This window comes from Phoxinus phoxinus (assembly GCF_949152265.1).
Source record: "Phoxinus phoxinus genome assembly, chromosome: 20".
Classification (NCBI taxonomy): Eukaryota; Metazoa; Chordata; class Actinopteri; order Cypriniformes; family Leuciscidae; genus Phoxinus; species Phoxinus phoxinus.
Window position 1 is genome coordinate 27,369,546 of NC_136895.1, and position 20,872 is coordinate 27,390,417.

The 20,872-nt window shown below is 35.8% G+C and overlaps 1 protein-coding gene across 2 annotated transcripts; it reads right to left on the reverse strand.

The window, feature by feature from the left end:
- Positions 1 to 7,277: 7,277 nt before the first annotated feature.
- Positions 7,278 to 15,255, reverse strand: LOC306987989 (uncharacterized protein). 2 transcript variants are annotated; one of them, XM_079592677.1, is made up of 7 exons: positions 14,940 to 15,255; positions 13,872 to 14,195; positions 12,643 to 12,972; positions 11,247 to 11,576; positions 9,641 to 9,766; positions 8,552 to 8,577; positions 7,278 to 8,303 (listed from the first exon to the last, which is right to left on the reverse strand). In XM_079592677.1, the coding sequence occupies exons 1-7, from the start codon at positions 14,983 to 14,985 to the stop codon at positions 8,193 to 8,195; spliced, it is 1,293 nt and encodes a 430-aa protein (XP_079448803.1). In that variant the 5' UTR covers positions 14,986 to 15,255; the 3' UTR covers positions 7,278 to 8,192. The 2 variants fall into 2 exon arrangements, with proteins under 2 accessions (XP_079448803.1, XP_079448804.1); XM_079592678.1 differs by lacking the exons at positions 7,278 to 8,303; positions 8,552 to 8,577; positions 9,641 to 9,766 and adding an exon at positions 10,635 to 11,064 and having other exon boundaries at positions 14,940 to 15,160.
- Positions 15,256 to 20,872: the final 5,617 nt, after the last annotated feature.

A 20,872-nucleotide genomic window follows, 5' to 3' on the forward strand; every position in this document is an offset into this window, starting at 1 on the left:
GGGGGTGGGGGGGAAAGCGATATAAACCTAAAATTCTCGCGACAGCAGCATCTGTCCAAAGTTTAATCTTAACCGTTCTATTTCATCAGATACGATCTGTAAACAGGGCTTTAAGTGTAAAATACCGAACTTGTCCTTTAATGTGACACACTGAGTAATTCTGTTGCTTCTTTTTTAAACTTTTTATAAAATACATATAATTTCTGTGTCAGGGTTATGTTTATTTTTTCTGTTTTAGTTTTGATTTTTCCGTGTTTGCATGTTTATTATTTATTTATTTTTTGTCTTTTTCATTAGCTATTTTTCCATCCACCTATCTGCACATTTTGGGAAATTGCATCAAAAACTGCTGGATGGAAACGCCAAGATAAGCATAAATAAAAAAATTAAATAAAAATAATGCATTAAAAAACTCACAGGTGAAACTTGCAAAAGTTCAATTATTTGAGTAATTCAACTTAAAAGGTGATATATATTATATAGACTCATTACATGCAAAGTGAGATATTTCAAGCCTTTATTTGTTATCATTTTGATGATTATGGCTCACAGCTTATGAAAACCCCAAATTCAAAATTAGAATATTGTGAAAAGGTTTTTAGCTGTCAAAATTATAACAAATAAAGGCTTGAAATATCTCACTTTGCATGTAATGAGTCTTTATAATATATTAGTTTCACCTTTTAAGTTTAATTACTCAAATAAATGAACTTTTGCACCATATTCTAATTTTTCCAGTTTCACCTGCATGTGCTCGTTTGAGTCTGATAGAGAAAAAAATATCCGATAAGAAAACATGTGGTTTAAACTATGATGGAAACTCATTTACCAAATAAATTCCTCGATGCACATCAAAAATAAGTCAGATTGTAAACACGTTCGTTGGCAGAGGGATGTGTGGAGTAGCGAAACAAGTGAGTGAACGTATAAACCTTCATCAGAGAGGGACAGAAAAAGCCCAAACATCCCAGAAGCTGGATAACTAGCCATGAACCGGGACTGGAAGATGCTAGTCGATATTGGCCTGCAACTAATCCCCTTCACTGAAGTCTGTTTACATCACTGAGCTCACTGTCCCATGGGAGAATTCAACAGAAGAGGTCTATGAGCAAGAAACTGCGCTACAACTGGCAGCAGACGCTCAACAACGAGGATGGAAAGCTAAAGTCTATCCGTTGAAGTAAAATGCAGAGGTTTTGTGGCGTCTTCCACCATCAGATTGCTGAGAGACCTTGGCATCCATGTGAAGAATAACACATTTTAATATTTCATTTTAGGTATAAATGATGATTATTGAGTTTTCCAGCAGTAGATTCCTGTAAATGAGTCAGATCATTGAGACTCTCACTGGTTGTTCTGCAAATGGCTTTGGGAGCCCCTGACCCAGACGTTGAATCCTTACGCTGATGAGATTAGAGCCGCAGAAAGTTTGGTCACAAGCTAACGCCTACTTCATTTGCATGCTTTGTTCAGAGTCTCCTCCTCTATGTAATCCCTCCTCTCTTTGGAATGCATATAGACTACAATGTAAACTGTTTTAGATCAGACTGTTTTGGAAGAACTTGCAGCCACACTCAATAAAGAATAACTTCTGTTTGAACGCGATCCCAAAAGTCTCCTGGTTTCTGCTTTGAAGAAGGAAAAAGTTTCCAACACATGGCCAGGCTCTGCGACAGACTATAGATCAGTCTCTGAAGCGGCCGAAAGAAGCAGCCAGTGGATATGGATTAAGCGGAAGGACCCTTGCTGGGCTCCAAGAGCAACAAAAGAGGGTGACCAAGGTATGTGGTCAGCGCTAGGCTTGACTCAGGGAAGAGGACGTCCCGTGGGCAATTCTCATGATTGGGCATGGGACACAAGCTCAGGTTTGATCACCCTGTGGATGGCCACCTTTGATGAGGGTGTCTAGTGTTGTAAGGCCGAAACACCCCCTGATTCAAAGGTACACTACTGATGATGTGTCCCAAAATGTACATCTTTCCCATGTATGAGATACATCCCTCACGCCACTCTCAACATCAAGGCAAACCTCACGTTTGATACATGTTCATAAAAAAATACAACCTATTAACCTTTGACAGTTTTCTCTGTTTTGCAGACATGTGCCTGATGTATAAATTGACCCATGATCTTGCACCCCACCCCCACTCGAGCAATGTGTGTCATTTAGCAGAGATAAGGTAAGGGTCACCAGGGCTTCTGTAAGAGGAGACTGTTACACTCAATTTAGCAAAGACTACATTTGGTCAATCTGCTTTTTCATTTAGTAGAAAAGTGGAACTTAATTCCACTTCACATTAGAGATTGTGCAAGTCTCAGCAGTTTTAAAATGTCCTTAAAGACTTGGCTGAAGGAGAATCAACTATGTGATCATTGATCTTATTTTTATAACATGGAATGTATATTTGTATTTTGGTTTATATGTAAGTAATGCTTGTTATTCTGAAGTGTACACTTGTCACATGTTGTTAGTTGTTAAGTTTTTATCTGTCTTGATAGTATTGTCTGTATTGTCTATTTGTCTTTTTATCTTCCTTGCCCAGGGACCACAGATGTAAATGAACTGTACTGGTACAGGGCCTGAATTGTGCATGGTCCCTGTTAAATAAACTAATAAATAAATAAATAAAAAATTTGCATATCATCTATTGGCACAATGGACCGTTTACCATCACGTCCCGTGTTTCATGATTCTTTTGGTTTAAACACGCTCATGTGAATGTAACCTGTAAATAGCGTAGGGCCCACACACACACATCATGTTAAGTTATAAGAGTCGCCATTTTTCCTCTAACTCACAGCTTTCTAAATCAACATTCAAATGTAGTAAATGCTACAACAAGGCAATTCTGAACATTTTATGCGTGTGTGTGTGTGTGTGTGTGTGTTTAGAGTCTGTCAATCAGCAATAGAGCGCCTCCCTCAGGCTGAATTACGCAAATACACTAGACATCTACCAAAGTGTGTCTGCATGTTCAGTGATTATGTAAAACTAGCGGGCAGGGCCGTGCACAGGGGGGTGGCCCGGTGGCTAGAGCCACTGCCCTTCTGCCCTCATCAACTGAGGTGCCCCTCTCGCCCCCCTCCCTAAACCTCCAGAGGATTCCCATAAAAACGTTCTGTTATCGCTCCGCTAAAGATCCACTGATTCTGCTCTCCGCTCCGTGTTTTCCTGCTCGCTCCGCAGCATCACTCACAGACAAGCATGAGCCCGCTCTCCGACGACAGTTTCAGAATTGAATGTCGTCCCATTGACAGGTCGATTACAAATTACAATCCACATTACAGACAGTGGTTGATCCACGAAATGAGTATTTTGTTAATTTGTTTTTGTATTTCTGTCGGTAATGTTTTGCTCCTGGTCTTTTAATAGTGCTAACAACTTGTGCAATTTCACATAGAGGCAGGCATATTTATATTTTTAAAGGCCAGTTATTTCATGGATCCAGGATACTATGATCCTGATAAAGTTCCCTTAGCCTCTGGAATTAAAATATCCCCCCCATCATCACACACCCTTCACCATACCTGGAGATTGGCATGGTTTTATTTCAGTTCGCCTAATAGCTGGTTTGATTTGCATTGAGAGATGATCTTATGGAAAGTACTCCATGCCAATCTCCAGGTATGGTGAAGGGTGTGTGATGATGGGGCGATATTTTAATTCCAGAGGCTAAGGGAACTTTATCAGGATCATAGTATCCTGGATCCATGAAATAACTGGCCTTTAAAAAATAAAAATCTGCCGCCTCTATGGGAATTTAACATAGGGGTGTCCTGACTTATGCACACTGTATTTTAAGGAAGAACATTTATTTATTTACAATACATTATTCATTCACAAAGACAATTGGTGTATTTAAAGGTTGGAGTTTTCCTATTTATTTATTTTTTAATTATGGCATTAAGATCAATTTCCAATTTTTTTTTTTTTTTGTATTCCTCTTTTTAGGCAACTTTAGCATGGGTGTCCATACTTATTCACATCACTGTGTGTATAACATACATCATATTTCTAATATTTTAATGAGACCATATTAACATTATACATAATAAAAAGGTAATATACTATAAATTATCTAAATTAGTTATAATCTAAATTAATAGTAGGCTACCTTGGTATAGTTGGTTACAAGGCACACGATAAGAAATATTTGCTTTTCACTAATCCCATAGTGTATGATTGCAGAAAAATATATGTTTGAAAATTGATGGAACATATTTCACAAAACAACATATTTTGTGTGAAAATAAATCATAAAGGTGGTTTGTTTAAAAATCGTATTAATGTATGAGGTGGCAAGGAGGTACACACGGGGTAAACCCAGCACGGTACAGTATTGATACAAATACTTTAGCTAAATTAATATGCTTTTAATAATGCCAAAGTTGATACTTGTTCAAAACAATCACTTTATCAAAGTTTATACTATGTTTTGGGTTATTTTGATAAATTAAATAATAAATGTTGTCATCAAAATTTTCATTTTAAAAATACAGAAACAAGATTCTTGAGATCTTTGTATTTAAATGGCTACATAAGTCTAAAACGTTTAAAAAAAACATAAAATATTAGATCAAATTAGCACAGAATCAACTTTGATCAAGTCAAGGATCAGCCAAATTTCCAAGTCCATCATCAAAAGCGTTTATGAAGAAAAGCTGAGCTGAATTTGTGCCATGCGCATTTTACCCCGGTGTGACTTTAGAACTGTTGTAACCTACTGTATATCATTTCAATTTATACTGTAACTGTATAATATTTAAATTAAATGTCTAATACTTCCATTGAAGATGAGGCAGCTCAGAGAGTGAGGGAGAGCCCACTGAGCATCAGTTAAACAGTCTGACAGTAAATACATATGCTAGAGTAAGAAAGACAGTCGTTTAATTATTTAATTGGAAAAGTAATTATAACAACATAAATTGATTTAGCACTAAATCCTAATTGTAATCTTATTGCCCACGATTATAAAAGAGTTGTTATTAATTCTCTATATTAAGATGATACTGCCTCAGTCAAACTCCTTATAGTGCCCCCTTTTTTGATTTAAGCCACTGCCCCTCAAAATGTCTGTGCACGGCCCTGCTAGCGGCCAATCATAAACTAGTGTTACGACACAGAATCTGCCTCAGCCAAATGTGTGTATAGAGCCGCTACTGTCAATAAATGTGAAGAACACAAAAAATGATCTGTACTCACCATAGACAGAAACATTGAATGTTTTGATGACAGTTCAGATGCGATTATCTTTACTTCTAGAGTCCAGCGTGTTTAGTTGTGGTGTCTGTGATGGTCAGAGATCCAGTTTGATTGTCCAGCTTCAGTCTGTCTCTGAATCTCCCATCAGGAACATCATATGTGGAGAAGATTCCCGAATCTCTGTTTATTTTAGCGATCAGAGACTCTTCAGCTCCAAACTTCCACAGTATGTCGTCGTGTGTGTGTATTTCACTGACATCAGTGTGTAGAAGCACAGATTCTCCCTCCATCACTGACACTGACTGTGTTTCATTTGTTTCAACAGCAAACACACCTGAAGAACACGAACAAGAACAGATTGAGTCTGTGTTGGTTTACAAAGCAGTGAGTTTTATCATATTTAATGTAATCTGATACAAAATGTATAGAGAACTGCAAATTCATTATTGGACAGCAGATCTCACAATACTAATACTGACTTGATTTACCTGTGAAAAACTAAGAATCATCTTACCTTGTTACACATACCAGTCAGACGCCGCCAACACAAACAGAACAAAACAGTGTTTGAAACATTTTATTCAGTTGATCTAATAAAATCATCCGCCAAAAAACAAACAAACACACACACACACACACGCACGCACGCACACACATACACACACTTTATAATTACATATGTCATTCTGGCTCTTATTAAGACTTTAAATGTTCTTGTTCATAGAAACCATTCTTTATTTTTGTCATGTCTAATATTGTTGAATATTGTATACATTTTCTTAATTTATAGCGTAACGGAAAAATAGAAATAACGGAGAAAATATAGTGAAACAGAGATCTTGATTTGATATGCTTAAAGTGAAACACAGTTTTTTTAAATGACATGCTCCTTCCTACAACAAATAAAAACACATTTTCTATGTGTGTGTGATGCCCACTAAAGTGTTATCACATTTGTGGTAGTTTCTGTAATTTTATAATTAATGTTTTTGAATATTTGTTCAGGGGTTATGAACCTGTTTCCACCATCCTTACACTCAAATATTTGAAATAGAGGTCAGGAGTAATCGTGGGGTCGCCAGCAGGGGGCAGTGTGGCGCTTACTATTAAGCTCATTCTTCTCTGTCTAATAAATACTGCAAACTTTTTTTGTAATGTTTATTAAAATGTTATTTTTGATCCACTGCAAGATTTTCAGCTAAATCATTTATAAACGTACTGCCTAAATTTAGCTTAACAGCATCATAAAATTAGGTTTTTAAAATCCAAAAGATAATAATAAAAGACTTCAGCCGTATAAGTGAATCATGTCTGTTTTAATTGCACTTATTACATGAACATACACGATTTATATTATTTTTTCCAGGAAATCATAGTTTATAAATGCTTCAAATCACGTTTTCCTTGACGGATGCAAAGAAAAAGAAAAGAGAAAGGTCTATATTCTATGACGGTTCAGGCTTTTGTGAGGAGTTTGGCATATTATAGTACTTTAGATATGACACTGAAATGACTTTTCTGAAAACATTTATAACAACAGACCCCATGATGACCACTTCTAAATCCTGCCGGCATAAATGCATAAATTACACAAATAATTACACAACAACAGTGGACAATCACAGCAAAACACTCTTCAAGAATAACTAAAAGATGAAATGGAGAAAACATTTATAACGAACAGATGATGTGAATGATGAATCATTACCGTTAATGCAGTAAAAAAACACTTGACAGTAAAAAATAAAATAAAAGATCAGCATGCCATCTCAAAAGCTTCATAAAAGATTACAATGTTACAAGACATTTGTTAAAACAAAATATAAAGAAAAGCAATTCACTTTTTGCATATTTAACGAAGACAAAAACGTGCTTTATGATACAAAATGCATATTGTTGTTTAACCAGTACACACATATCTGTGAAATATGCTTGATACCAGTATAAGGCTTATGCAACAGTCAGTGACACTTGATATAAATATAAATTACATTATAAAATACTGATATAAAATACATTACATAAACCCATATTAGGCATTTTGTTGCATATTAGGCATCTTTTCTCTTTTCTCCTCTTTTCTCCAGTGTCTTTCAGTTTTACAGGTTCAGTTCCTGAGATTCAGAGTTTATGGATCAACTCTTGCTGGATTTGAACCTTTTACACTTTAACCACAAAGATACGACACCACAAACAAAGTGCTTCATACACTTTAACATTGTCTGCTGAAAACACCAGTTTAGAGTAACATTAATGTTAGAAATAATGCCATACTGGTGTTTTCATCAGGGATTTTCCTCTCTAGTGTTGTCATAAAATTGTAAATATAACATTACCAGTATTGGCGTAACCTGTGTGCTCTTCTCCGTGAAGAGCATTTCTCTTTCAGTACGGAATAACTCGAATTCTTCTTCAAGATAAACATTTTGAACAACTTCATGTTCATTCAACCTTATGAATGTAAACATAAGCAGACAAAAAAAAAAAAACTTGCAGGTCTTGCAGTGTAAATGAAAACTGCTGTTATTAAAGTCTCACTGAAGGGCCTTGTAACGCAAAGGTTTGTTTGATGCGTTGACGTAATTTCCACTCAAACAGGAGCTAAGACGGGAAATATTTAATGCTACTCCCTTTTAAAATAGCCAATAGCGTTTAGTTTAGACTGCCAGTTGTACTTGACAGCGAATCCGAGCGACTGATGATACGCTGGATTCAATAGTAGAGGTGTGGATAAACTCTAGCCGTTTCATTCTTAATTACTGTACAGTTGGAAAACAGAATAAAACTCGAGCGTTTGAGCAACCGAACACACTTCTCAAACCAATGTTGAAATTGACATTTTTGAAAATGTGAAATTTTACTAGCATTTGTGCCAACTAATGAAATCTTGGCATCGCGACATTCTTTCTCTGTGAGCGATGCGAGTTTCTTCTCGTTTCCCATCTTCTCTTCAAGTTCTCTTTTAATGAAAGTATAAATATAATAAATGTTACGTAGACGTCTCATTGGCCGCCTCAGTCTGATTAAGGTTCAAGTCACTGAGAGTCTTCATCATTAAAGTGTCTCTCTGATCAGGGGACGAGTCTTCAGCTCCACTTGCCTGTATATAAAAAACACACAGATTCACAGAAGGTAAAATAAAAAAAAGTTACGAAATATCTTAAAATGTACGATGTTTCTCTTCACATTTATTAAAATAATTCATCTTTACTAAACTTTTAGCACATTTAAATGCTTGAAATATTATGTAAATAAATTATTCTAATTATATAATATAAAATGTAAATCACACAAACATTTAATCAGCTGTTCTGCAGTCAGACAGATTCAGTTCATGTAGTTTCTCACCTGTGTATTGCGCTTCGTCCGGTTAGCTTTGAGGAAAAACAACAAACTCAATTAAACACATTACTTTGGTAAGAGTAAAAAATTGAAAATCCTCACATCTTTTAACCCTTTATGACCTGCCATAGAACAATTCCGCCAGATTATATCTTAGTATTTTTACATGCTGTGCTGTCATTCTTTAGAGCATTTTCATATGCCATACATCAAAACAATCCTTACACCCCCAATTTGAAGGCTATCTTTGTAATAAATCAATAGTAACTAGATAAAAAGCTGAAAAGTGCAATAAACCAAAAAATGTTATTAAAATTGTTTATTTGTTCTACATATTTTATTAAATACAGAAATATCGCAAATGTCAACCTCAAACTTGTCAATGTAAAAAATTTGCATAAAACACTTTAAAACTACACACACAATTGATTTGAACTGTTTACATAAATTAGTTTGTAAGATACACTCATTCATCGGGCGCAAGTAGCAGCTAGTGTGTCAAAACCTCCTTGTCTTCTCTTGTCATGCAGGCATGACGTTGCGCGTGCGTGTGTGTGAGAATGTGCTTGCATTTGTAAATGTGCGTTTGTATGTATGTGTAAAAGAGTAATAAATGATAAAATGACGAAGCAATGATAAAAAAGACAATAACGAAAGTAAATCGCATCAGAGTAGCTATCAGGTAGCAATGGGAGTCAAATGTCGCATCTTGTGACGTCACAACATGCGACACACTCTGGGGTCATAGTGCATGAACGTGTATGAGCGTATGGGAAGACGTGACTGTCGATCGCATATCTATAGAACATGTGTGCAAAGGACATGCAATGCATTTTAGTGTTTTTATTTGAAAACGCATATTATGCTATTTGTGCAGACTCATTAGAGGGTGAAAACAACGCAACAGGAGCATGTTGGAGGCTCGATCGGAACGTGTAACGTCTCTGGTTTTGTGTGCAAAAATAATTATTGAGCTAGCCATTTGGTTTCAGTTTCTATCGGCTCTTAAACAGAGACACGCACGGTCTTAAAGGGTAAAGGTGTTTTTAAATCTCATATTTCCATCTTATTAAATCATTTGTATGTTACACTCACCGTTCCTTCTTGCTCGGCGCTTGCGACAGCAAATCACAGCAACAAACAGAAGAACAGCAACAGAGGCAACAGCAACAATAACAGCAACAGCAACAAAAACAGATGGAGTCGGATCTGGATCTGGAGCTGAAAAAGTTAAAGACAGACAGTCATTGTTATTTACAAAGTGACTTATACATCAACTTCAACAGTATTTTTGTCCGTTTCTACTTTGGTCATCAGTTGTATGATGTTGATTTAACTGGTAAATGGCGTGATCTTGTGTGTCTAAGAAGAACTAGCAGCAGAAACAGCATCAAGCACTGGAAACTGGAAACACCAGCACAGAAACACTTCAGAAATGTGAGCAGAACTTGTTTGTTGTGACATTTGTGTGTCATTTGATGTGCATGTAAAGAAGACTTTTGTCAAACAAACCTCAGTGAAAACATTTACTGGGTTGAAACATTTTATGAACATATTTTATGTTAACTTCAAATCCACTGCACTTTGGATTCTTGGTGAAAAAAAAAACAAAAAAACTGAGTATGAAAAAATAGATGTATTTAAACTGATGATAAAAGAAGGTGATCAGAGATGATATTGACCAGAACAAATCTACCAGTTTAATCTACCACCAATATTTGTTTTTAAATCATAATGCAATGAATTAGAAGTTAAAGCTATAAATGACAGTTTAAGAGTAAATGTGTTTTTGAAGAAATGATCTACACTACCAGTCAATAGGTTTGGTAAGATATATATATATATATATTTTTTTAAGTCTCTTATGCTCACAAAGGCTGCTTTTATTTGCATAATAAAGTATTATTGTTATGACAATTTAAAATAGTTTTCTATTTTAATATATTGTAAAATGTAATTTTACACTGACTCCAGTCTTCAGTGTCACATGATCCTTCAGAAATCATTCTGATATGATGCTCAAGAAACATTCATTATTATTATTATCAATTTTGAAAACAGATATTTACATTTTTATTTCAGGATTCTTGGATAAATGGAAAGTTCAAAAGAACAGCATTTATTTTAAATAAACTAATAGACTTATTTCAAAAATATTAAAAATATTACCGACCCAATAAAAATTATATAAATTATAATAAAAAATAATCAAACACATTAATGATGTGATTTAAAGGTGCTGTATGTATTTTTCAGCGCCCTCTAGCGGTGATGTTTCAGATTGCAACCAATCAGTTTACAAGCGCGTGCTCGAGTACCGGCCAGACAAACACACCGGAGAAAGCATCACACAACATGTTGGAGTCTGTGTTGTGCTGGTAGTTTCTTAGTGTTATCAGACATGTCATAAGTTGCAGTGTCGTCGCTGTTGAGTGCAAAGTCAGTAGACGAGGCGAGAGGCTCGGGGAGCGCGCATGCAGGTGACGTCACTGGATTTCGCTGTAAATCCAACCCGGCACCTTCACATAAAAATAAGAATACTTGCTTTCAGAGGTAATAGCAAAACCCGCAAAGTGGATCATTTTACTGTGAGATTACAACCCCTTCACACACAGGCAATAAAAAGGGATTAGTTTTAGTATAAAATCTACATACAGCACCTTTAAATGTACAAGACTTGCTTTTAAACATGAAGACTCACCATAAACAGAAACACTGAAGATCTTTTCACTGTCGCTGCTGCCTCTGCTAATGATCTGTAGTGTGTATTCTCCAGAGTCTGTGTCTGTGGTGTGTGTGATGGTCAGAGATCCAGTCTGATGATCCAGCTTCAGTCTGTCTCTGAATCTCTCATTAACTTCATCACACTGAACATCTGTACAGATATTACTGAGATCTCCACTGATTAGAGCGATGAGAATGACATTATAATACCATCTAATTATGTATTGTTGGTTTGTTTGAACACCAGTGTTAAGAGTGACTGAATCTCCCTCCTTCACTGACACTTCTGTATAAACAGCAGTCACACCTGAAGAAGAAACAATTAACATTAGCCAAACAAATGCATGATAGTGCTGTAAAAAAAAAAAATCTACATATCATAAAGATTTTGAGTAGAGAGATATGTCTGGATTCACAATGAACATTCACTTCATGAACATCATACAACCCTGAATATTATGATACTCCAGGAAATTGTGCCATTTCCCAAAACATTAACAATGGAGGAATTTTTTTTAATCATTATTATTTTACTGGTTTAATCTTACATTTAAATAACATGTTTTCATTTACGCTTTTATTCAGTGACTCATTTTCATTTATCCGAAGGAACACGGACCAATAAATAATAGTTGCATTGAAATGGACGGATGATATGATGAGAAACTGAATCTTCACCAGAACAAAACAGTTAAACTACCACCAATAGAAAAACAAGTATGTTTTTAAATCATAATGCACGGAATTTTAAGTTAAATATATAAATTACACTTAAAGAATACATTTATTTTTGTAGAAATTATCTTTATGCTGTATGTGAATTAAAATACAGTTAAAGAGATGTAGTAGCAATTTTAATCTTTTATTTCTTATTTTGTTTTCTCAATGATAACAAATGAATGCCATGTGTTCTGTATTTTGAGATTTATGTTGTAACGTTGATACAGCTGTGTGTGTGACACTAAGACAAAGGTGAAAAGATCCCCGGGCTAGGGAGGGGTTGAGGCAACCATGGGGGTCCTCAGTTCCTGCCCTCTGGGGTGGGTGTTTAGAGAATGCTTTGATGAGAACATTATAAAACTACCAGCAAAACATCTATCTGGGTCTCACTGGTCTGTTAGGGTTGGGGGTTTCACCCTCACTCTGCAGCTGGCCTGTGTGGCTAGAATGGGAACTATTCTTGCAAGAATAAATATCTTTTTCTTTTAAATACAATTTGGATCTTGACGTCTCTTTTGCCTGGGAATGCTGTGTTTGTTAAATATTGTTTTTGCCACAACAGAGAAAACACTCCTGAATGTCTGCAAAAGTATTAAACACATTAACGATGTGATTTAAATGCACAATACTTGCTTTAAAACATGAAGACTCACCATGAACATAAACACTGAAGATCTTTTCACTGTTGCTGCCTCTTCTGCTGATGATCTGTAGTGTGTATTCTCCAGAGTCTGTGTTTCTGGTGTGTGTGATGGTCAGAGATCCAGTCTGATGATCCAGCTTCAGTCTGTCTCTGAATCTCTCAGTATCTTCATCACACTGAACATCTGTACAGATATCACTGAGATCTCCACTGATTAGAGCGATGAGAATGACATTAAAATACCATCTAATTCCGTATTGTTGGTTTATTTGAACACCAGTGTTTAGAGTGACTGAATATCCCTCCATCACTGACACTTCTGTATCAACACCAGACACACCTGAAGAAGAAACAATTAACATTAGTCAAACAAATGTGTAATAGTTCTGTAAAGATGTTTTTCTACACATCATAAAGATTTTGAGTAGAGAGATATGTCTGGATTCACAATGAACATTCACTTCCCGAACATCATACAACCCTGAATATTATGATACTCCAGGAAATTGTGCAATTTCCCAAAACATTAACAATAGAGGAATTTTTTTAATCATTATTATTTTACTGTTTCAATCTTACATTTAAATAACATGTTTTCATTTACACTTTTATTCAGTGACTCACACTAGTAAGGAATTGATGACATCACGGCTTGATCTTTGGTTGACCAATCAGCGGAAAGTGGCGTTTTATTCCCGCCCGTGTAGAGATAGAAAAATTAATTGTGTTTATCCAGTTTGGTTTTATTGTTTTTCCATTTGGCGTATTACAACAAAGTTTGATGAAAACACAAACAAAAATATATAAAAAATAAATAAATTGCGATTTCTTTGTTCATGAAAAGGGTCGAATGTGTGATAAACGAACGATTTCTTTGTTTATCCGTTTAAGACAAAAACGAGAAAACTAATTATCCGAAGGAACACGGACCAATAAATAATAGTTGCATTGAAATGGACGGATGATATGATGAGAAACTGACATCTTCACCAGAACAAAACAGTTAAACTACCACCAATAGAAAAACAAGTATGTTTTTAAATCATAATGCACTGAATTTTAAGTTAAATATATAAATTACACAAAGAATAAATGTATTTGTGTAGAAATTATCTTTATGCTGTATGTGAATTAAAATACAGTTAAAGAGAAAACACCCCTGAATGTCTGCAAAAGTATTAAACACATGAATGATGCGATTTAAATGTACAAGACTTGCTTTAAAACATGAAGACTCACCGTGAACAGAAACACTGAAGATCTTTTCACTGTTGCTGCTGCTGATGATCTGTAGTGTGTATTCTCCAGAGTGTGTGTTTCTGGTGTGTGTGATGGTCAGAGATCCAGTCTGATGATCCAGCTTCAGTCTGTCTCTGAATCTCCCATTAACTTCATTACACTGAACATCTGTACAGATATTACTGAGATCTCCACTGATTAGAGCGATGAGAATGACATTAAAATACCATCTAATAATGTCTTGTTGGTTTGTTTGAACACCAGTGTTAAGAGTGACTGAATCTCCCTCCGTCACTGACACTTCTGTATCAACACCAGACACACCTGAAGAAGAAACAATTAACATTAGCCAAACAAATGCGTAATAGTGCTGTAAAAATGTTTTTCTACATATCATAAAGATTATGAGTAGAGAAATATGTCTGGATTCATAAATGTAACACAAAAATTCACGAGTCTTATGGAGGATCTTGATCAACGTATATTCAACTTATGTTATTTTACAACACATGAATATTATGAGTATTACCCATAATATTAATATGTAAGAAAATTGTGCCATTTCCCAAAACATTAACGTACAATGGAAAGTTTATTATTTTAATCGTTATCATTTTTACTGTTTCAATCTTACACTTAAATCAAATGACATGTTTTCTTTTGTACACTTGTATTCATCCAAAGCGACTTACACTACATTCAATGAACATTTGATCAGTTTATGCACAGGTATCAACATTACTCACGGTATGAAACCATGTTACTTTTAGAGGTTTGTATATCATGTCACTACAACTGCGCATTGACGGACATATTTTCAATATTTGGTCCATGTTTTGACTGAAGCTGGACAGGGCCGCGAACTAACAGTTTCGTTTATAGTTCATTTTTATCGTTGACCAGAAAAGAGATCAGAGAAACGTCTTACATTAATGGAGTAAAATACAAACAATACATGAATATTCGTCGAATATAAAGTTAATTGAGCATATTATAACGTTGTCGTTCGTTTTACCGGGAAAAGCGATAGTAGCTAATGTTAGTAACGTTAGGCTATAAATGCCTTACCATGCAGAGGTAAGCACATCACCAATAAGAAAAGAAATAGAAACATGCTTAATTTTCAATATTGGCTCAATGATGAACGCAGATTCGGTGAAGTAAAAGTGATCTGTTGTTACTCTGCATTAGTGGCGACGCCGTTATTTCACGAGTTAAAATGAAAGTAATAATGTAGGAGGCTCCTCTACTCGCTGTACTGCTTCTTCTTCTTCTTTGGGTTTTACGGCAGCTGGCATCTTTCTTCTTCTTCTTTGTTACATGGCGGGTGGCAACCAGTATTATGGTGGTGCATTACCGCCACCTACTATGTTGGAGTGTGGGCCAGAGCTTTCCTTCCCTTGAATAAAAAACAATAAAAAAAACAATAATAATAATAATAATAGTAATAATTCTAATAATATTACCTGCCCCTAAATTCTATCAATCCAGTTTATCTCAAATAACAGAATAACTTCCCTACTTCAATATCCCAAAATTTTTTTTAACTTAATTCTTCCTGTTCCAACTTTCTACTTTCCTCCCTTGATACTTCCCGCTCTCGAGAAAATGTTTGACAGTGAAGAATTACATGCTCGACTGACTCCTCTATTTGGCCATGTTCACACACTCCTGAAGGGTGTTTATTTATTAAGTGCAAAGTTTTATTAAGCCTAGTATGTCCAACCCTTAGCCTTGTCAAGATATTCTCCTCTTTATTATTTCTTCTGGTTATCCTTCCTGTACCCACATCTTGCTGTAATATATAGAGATGTCGCCCTGTGTTTCCTGTATCCCAACTGTTCTGCCACTCCTTAATTATGTTTCGTTTAATTATTCCTTTGGCTTCAGACTTACTGGAACGCACAATACCTCCTCCTGCATCAGAGCCTGTTTTGCTAATGCATCCACATCTTCATTTCCCTTAATCCCTCTGTGTGCTGGAATCCACATAAATGTTACCTGCATATTCATATTTTTAATTCTGTACAATGTTTCATAGATCTCATTTACTATATCTTGCCTGCTGTTAGATGTAAATGACTGCAGTGACATTAATACAGAGCATCTGTACATAAAATAACTTTTGTAATTCTTCTACCTTCTGTAATGCTATTAAAATTGCCAACATCTCTACTGTAAACTGATAGATGATCTGAAGTCCTTCTTTTACCAGAAACATGCAATATAGGAATACTAAAACCAAAACCTGCTTTCCCTGTATTAGGATCCTTGGATCCATCTGTATATGAACATTTGATATAGTGTTTGTAATCTATCTTCCACCAGTACTGCCATATTTCCAAATCCTTTTTGACCCTGCATTTTTTCCAGGAAATATAAATCTACTGACACTGGAGGAAACAACCAAGGTGGTGTCACTGATAATGGCACTGTCGGGATATATCCTCCTTGATTTAATGTCATGTCTTCAGCTATTTCCTCACATCTCCATGCAAAGCATCCCCGTTTAGCTCTTTCACTCTCCCAACATGAGAAGTATCTTAGTTGTTTTGAGTTGCATTACTGCCACCTTTCGGTTTATTTACCCTTTATTCTCATTCATACTAAATCCGCCTATCTAATCCAGTCATCCTCAGAAACCCAAATATCCATTTGATACCCTCCACACTCTCTCCATATTCCAATAAACTTTTTACTGTATTATCTACCCGTCCTATTTTTTTTTATTTTATTACAATTTCTTGTCTTTCCTGAGTAAATGTCCTGCATGTTATAAGAATATGCTCTACTGTTTCCTCCTGACATTGTTCACACATTCCTGTAGGATATGTACTCCTGTAATTAAAAGTGTGCCGTTAACATTGCTATGCCCAATTCTCAGCCTACTCATCATCTCCTGCTCTTTCCTCTTTGTTCCCCTGCTTCTTGATACCTACTTTGCTTTGGATCTCATGTAAATATCTCCCTTTTGTTGCATTATCCCAGCTCTGTTGCCATTGTAGATTTATACTTCTCCACACTATTCCTTTCCCCTCTGATTTTGATCATTTAATGTTAACTTCAACATCTCCTTTTTTAACTGCTTCTTTTGCCACCTTATCCGCTTTCTCATTTCCCTGAATTCCCACGTGTGCAGGGACCCACAGAAATATGACACTTTTCCCTTCCTAACTATTCTTGAGTTCGTAAATAACACTTCATACAGCAGATCTAGATGAACTCTAGTTGCACCTGTCTTCATGCTTATAAGAGCTGCCACAGAGTCACTACATATTAAGATTTCCTTCTCACTAATAGGGGAGCGCGGGGCACAACCTAACGCGGGGCTAAATGTAACACGGACCTTTTACGTTGTTACTCAGGGTCACGCGGGTTGTGTTTACGATCTTTTTCTCTCGCTGCCAGAAGACGGTCTCCCGTGGATTTGTGAAAAGTTTTGATAATATTTTGTGAAGATACGGGACAAAGAGTGTTTTGACACCATCTAAGTATTTTTTTTCATCATACGTATTTTTCTGTTTCTGAGTTGTGTGTGTACGTCACCAAATCTAACTTTATATTGCCTTAATCACTGTCTTGTTGGCTAAAACATGGCACCATTTTGAAACATGTCAGCAACTCCTAGCAACTGTTAGCTAGGTTTAAAATATTTTTTACACTGCGGGGTTAGTTGTAACACAGTGTTACAACTAAGCTGCCAAGTGTTCATGATATTGAAATAAAAACAGGGAGCCTTCTTTCAGTTTTTTTTTTTTTTTACAGAATGAGACATCCAAAGCGGAAAACAGATAGAGGAGTGAGTAGGGACCTTCTGTGTATTTCTGCCAGATGAATTTGAATCAAATTCAAAGTATGATTTTTTCCCCCCACTTTGTAGGCTATGGGATTTGTTTACTATATTGATCACTTGTTTATTTATTAAAAATATTGCCTGTTTTCATGTAATAAACACTTTAAAATGTGATTTTAAGCTTGTTTTTATTATTATTGCTGTTACTATTAATAATAGTAATAATTTTGCATGCAAAACTGTGCAGCCCTTTCCTATATCTCTATCCATGATATTGATCCATAATAGAAGGATGATTGGATGAGGGATGGATGTATGGATATCTATCTATACAGATGTACAAACAATATCAAACTATACAGATAAAATAGTACTGAATTATGTGTGTTACACACAAGTGTTACAACTAACCCCTCTGTCTGTTACAACTAACCCTGCATATGGGGTAAGTTGTAACATTTGCACTTCTGTCACTTTCAGTGCAACTGTACGAAAATGGAAGGTCCTAGAAAAAAACTTTAAGTGTTCATTTGTAGCAGAGATGTGTATGTTTCTTGTGTAAAAAAAAATTAGTCTAACCTAATTATTTTTTAAATAATTGAGCCAAAACCAAAATGCGTTAGGTTGTGCCCCGCTCTCCTCTCCCCTATGTTCTGTCCATTCCAAAGCCATCAATATGGCAAACAGTTCAACTGCAAACTCAGACAATCAGATGTTCTTTTACTGTTCCACCTGATATCTAACAACTGCAGATCCTGTTGCATCTGTTTGCATACCTTTGCCCCATCTGTGAAAATCTGAATACTTTCCTTATACAATCGCTGTACTGCGATGACGTAGTGACGTTTTTATCTAAATACAAAACAAAAGTCTTTTCCGGGTTCTGCTTGTGCACTGCTGCGTTAACATTTTATGGGTCATTCCTGGGATTCGGTGATATTTCAGTCCCCCAGACTTTTTAAAGTGGTGGTTCACCAAAATGAAATATTACAAGATTTCCACAATACTTTGGCATTTCCATTATAAAGAATAAAAAAATATTGCATTTTAATCATAAAATAATGTCTTATTTCTATTGTAAACTAAGCATTTTGTCAGGTCCCAAACTGAATTTGTACTTAGAAAATATTTCACAAAATGTAGGCTACACAGTTTAATTTTTTTGGCAATGTTGTAAGGTTTTATTTGTGTTACTTTCTTGTGAAAAATATTTGTAAAAAAAAAAAAATATGGAAGATTCCATATTTGATTGAAAAAAAAAAACGGACAAGTGATGTCCCAGTCTCAACCCCATCATGCCAACTATTCTCCGCTTAATAATTTAGACTTCACCCTTATGTGACATAATTTACCAGAAATGATATAATTTAGGCCTCTTTAACAGTGTTATATGGGTGGAGTCTAAATTATTACGCGGAGAATAGTTGGCATGATGGGGTTGAGACTGGGACATCACTTTATAGCATCACATAAAAATTAAGATGGAAATTTATTATTTTTCAAATATTTATTTTAAGACACACAGACACACAATTTGTCTATTTTTCACTTCAGTCTAATTTTTTTTTAAATCATAAATATTACATTTGTAGTTATTAAATTGTTCTGAGGGACACATGAGCAGTAGGTAGATTAGATGTTTGTTTTATAGCAAGTTTTGTGTAAAATCCTTTTTAAATCAAGTCCATTTTGGGGTTGAGATCTGAAAAAACACTGAAATGAATAAAAGCTCTTAAATGCAGGTGTGATGTAGAAGCTGTTAGATCCATTTGCAGAAGTTTATTAACACAGGTACAAAAAACGAGGAGCGCTGACATAAACTCAGACTGATGATAGAAGGAAACTCAGGCACACATAAGTAATACTCAGGCTGGCATTAGTAGACGGGCAGTCCAGTAATCGATGTGAAACACAGGCAGAGGTCAGGACGGGCAGCGAAGGTTCATCAGTAGAGAGACTGAGATCGAGGGTCCAGAGATAACAGAGAAACGTGCAACACAGACAGATTGGCAAATCAATACTTCACAGAGAACAAAAGAGTGAGCAGTCCATATAAAGGGAGGATGAACAGGTGATAATGCTGAAGAGGAGAAGGGACAGGGCTGGACGGTGAGGAGTGCAGGAAGGGGAGATGGGAGATGAAGTCGTAATACTCAGGAGAGAGGGATCGAATGGCGCCAGGAGGAGGCGTTGTCGGGCGTTCTGTGACAGTTTACAGTTTTTCCAACTGCTTACACACAACATCTTTTCATGTCACACAATTTTTGAAACCTCTCACTCAAAGTACAAAACTACACACCAAATCTCCAAAACCATGAGCTCTTTCTCAGCCTTTGACTCTTTCAATTCCATAAAACACTTTTTTCAAAACACTACACACAATTCTCCACCTAACACACACAAATCTAACCGGAAGGCACTTGCTTTCCTTTTCTAAACACAACCAATCAAAATGCTACACTTATTATTCACCTGGCCACACACACACACACACACACACTCCTCACATGTGCAAACACGAATCACTTTACTGATCACTAACCAATCACTGCTTTACTGTAGTATAGGCCTATGAACAGGTCAAAGGTCAGATTACCGGTTTTGAACAATGGATGCCAACAATGGACAGAGACCCCCCCCACACACACACACACACACACACACAACTGTGTTCTTTACTGTATTTAAAGAATATACTTTTGGTTTACATATGTTTATGTTTGTGTTGCTACTGTACACAACAGTAATGTTTGGCCTGATCAATATTTTCTGTTTCTACATTGCATGTGTGTTTACAGTGTACTTGTTCCCGCTCTCAGCAGATTACTGTCACTGTAGAACATAGTATTGAAGTGTAGATATGAGTCTATGAAAGACCAAACAGCTTTAGATTCAGAACAACAGTGTTTACATGGCTATTATAAAAGAAGTGTTTGCCATTTGATGCAAATGCTTCATTCTGACACGTGTTTATGGCATTTTGAATGCAGTGTTACATTTTGAAGGAGATGTGAGGCATTTTTGCATTTTGTGTGTGCAGTTTTGGGAATTGTGTGTATAGAGTTTTGAAAAGAGAACGTGTGTAAGCAGTTGTGATGGCAATTTTATGATATTCCTTGATCTTTAGTAAAATATATGATTCAAAGAATGTCACGTGTGTCTCTCACTTGTAGTGAGAGTAGATTCTGTTTATGAAATGTATGTATGT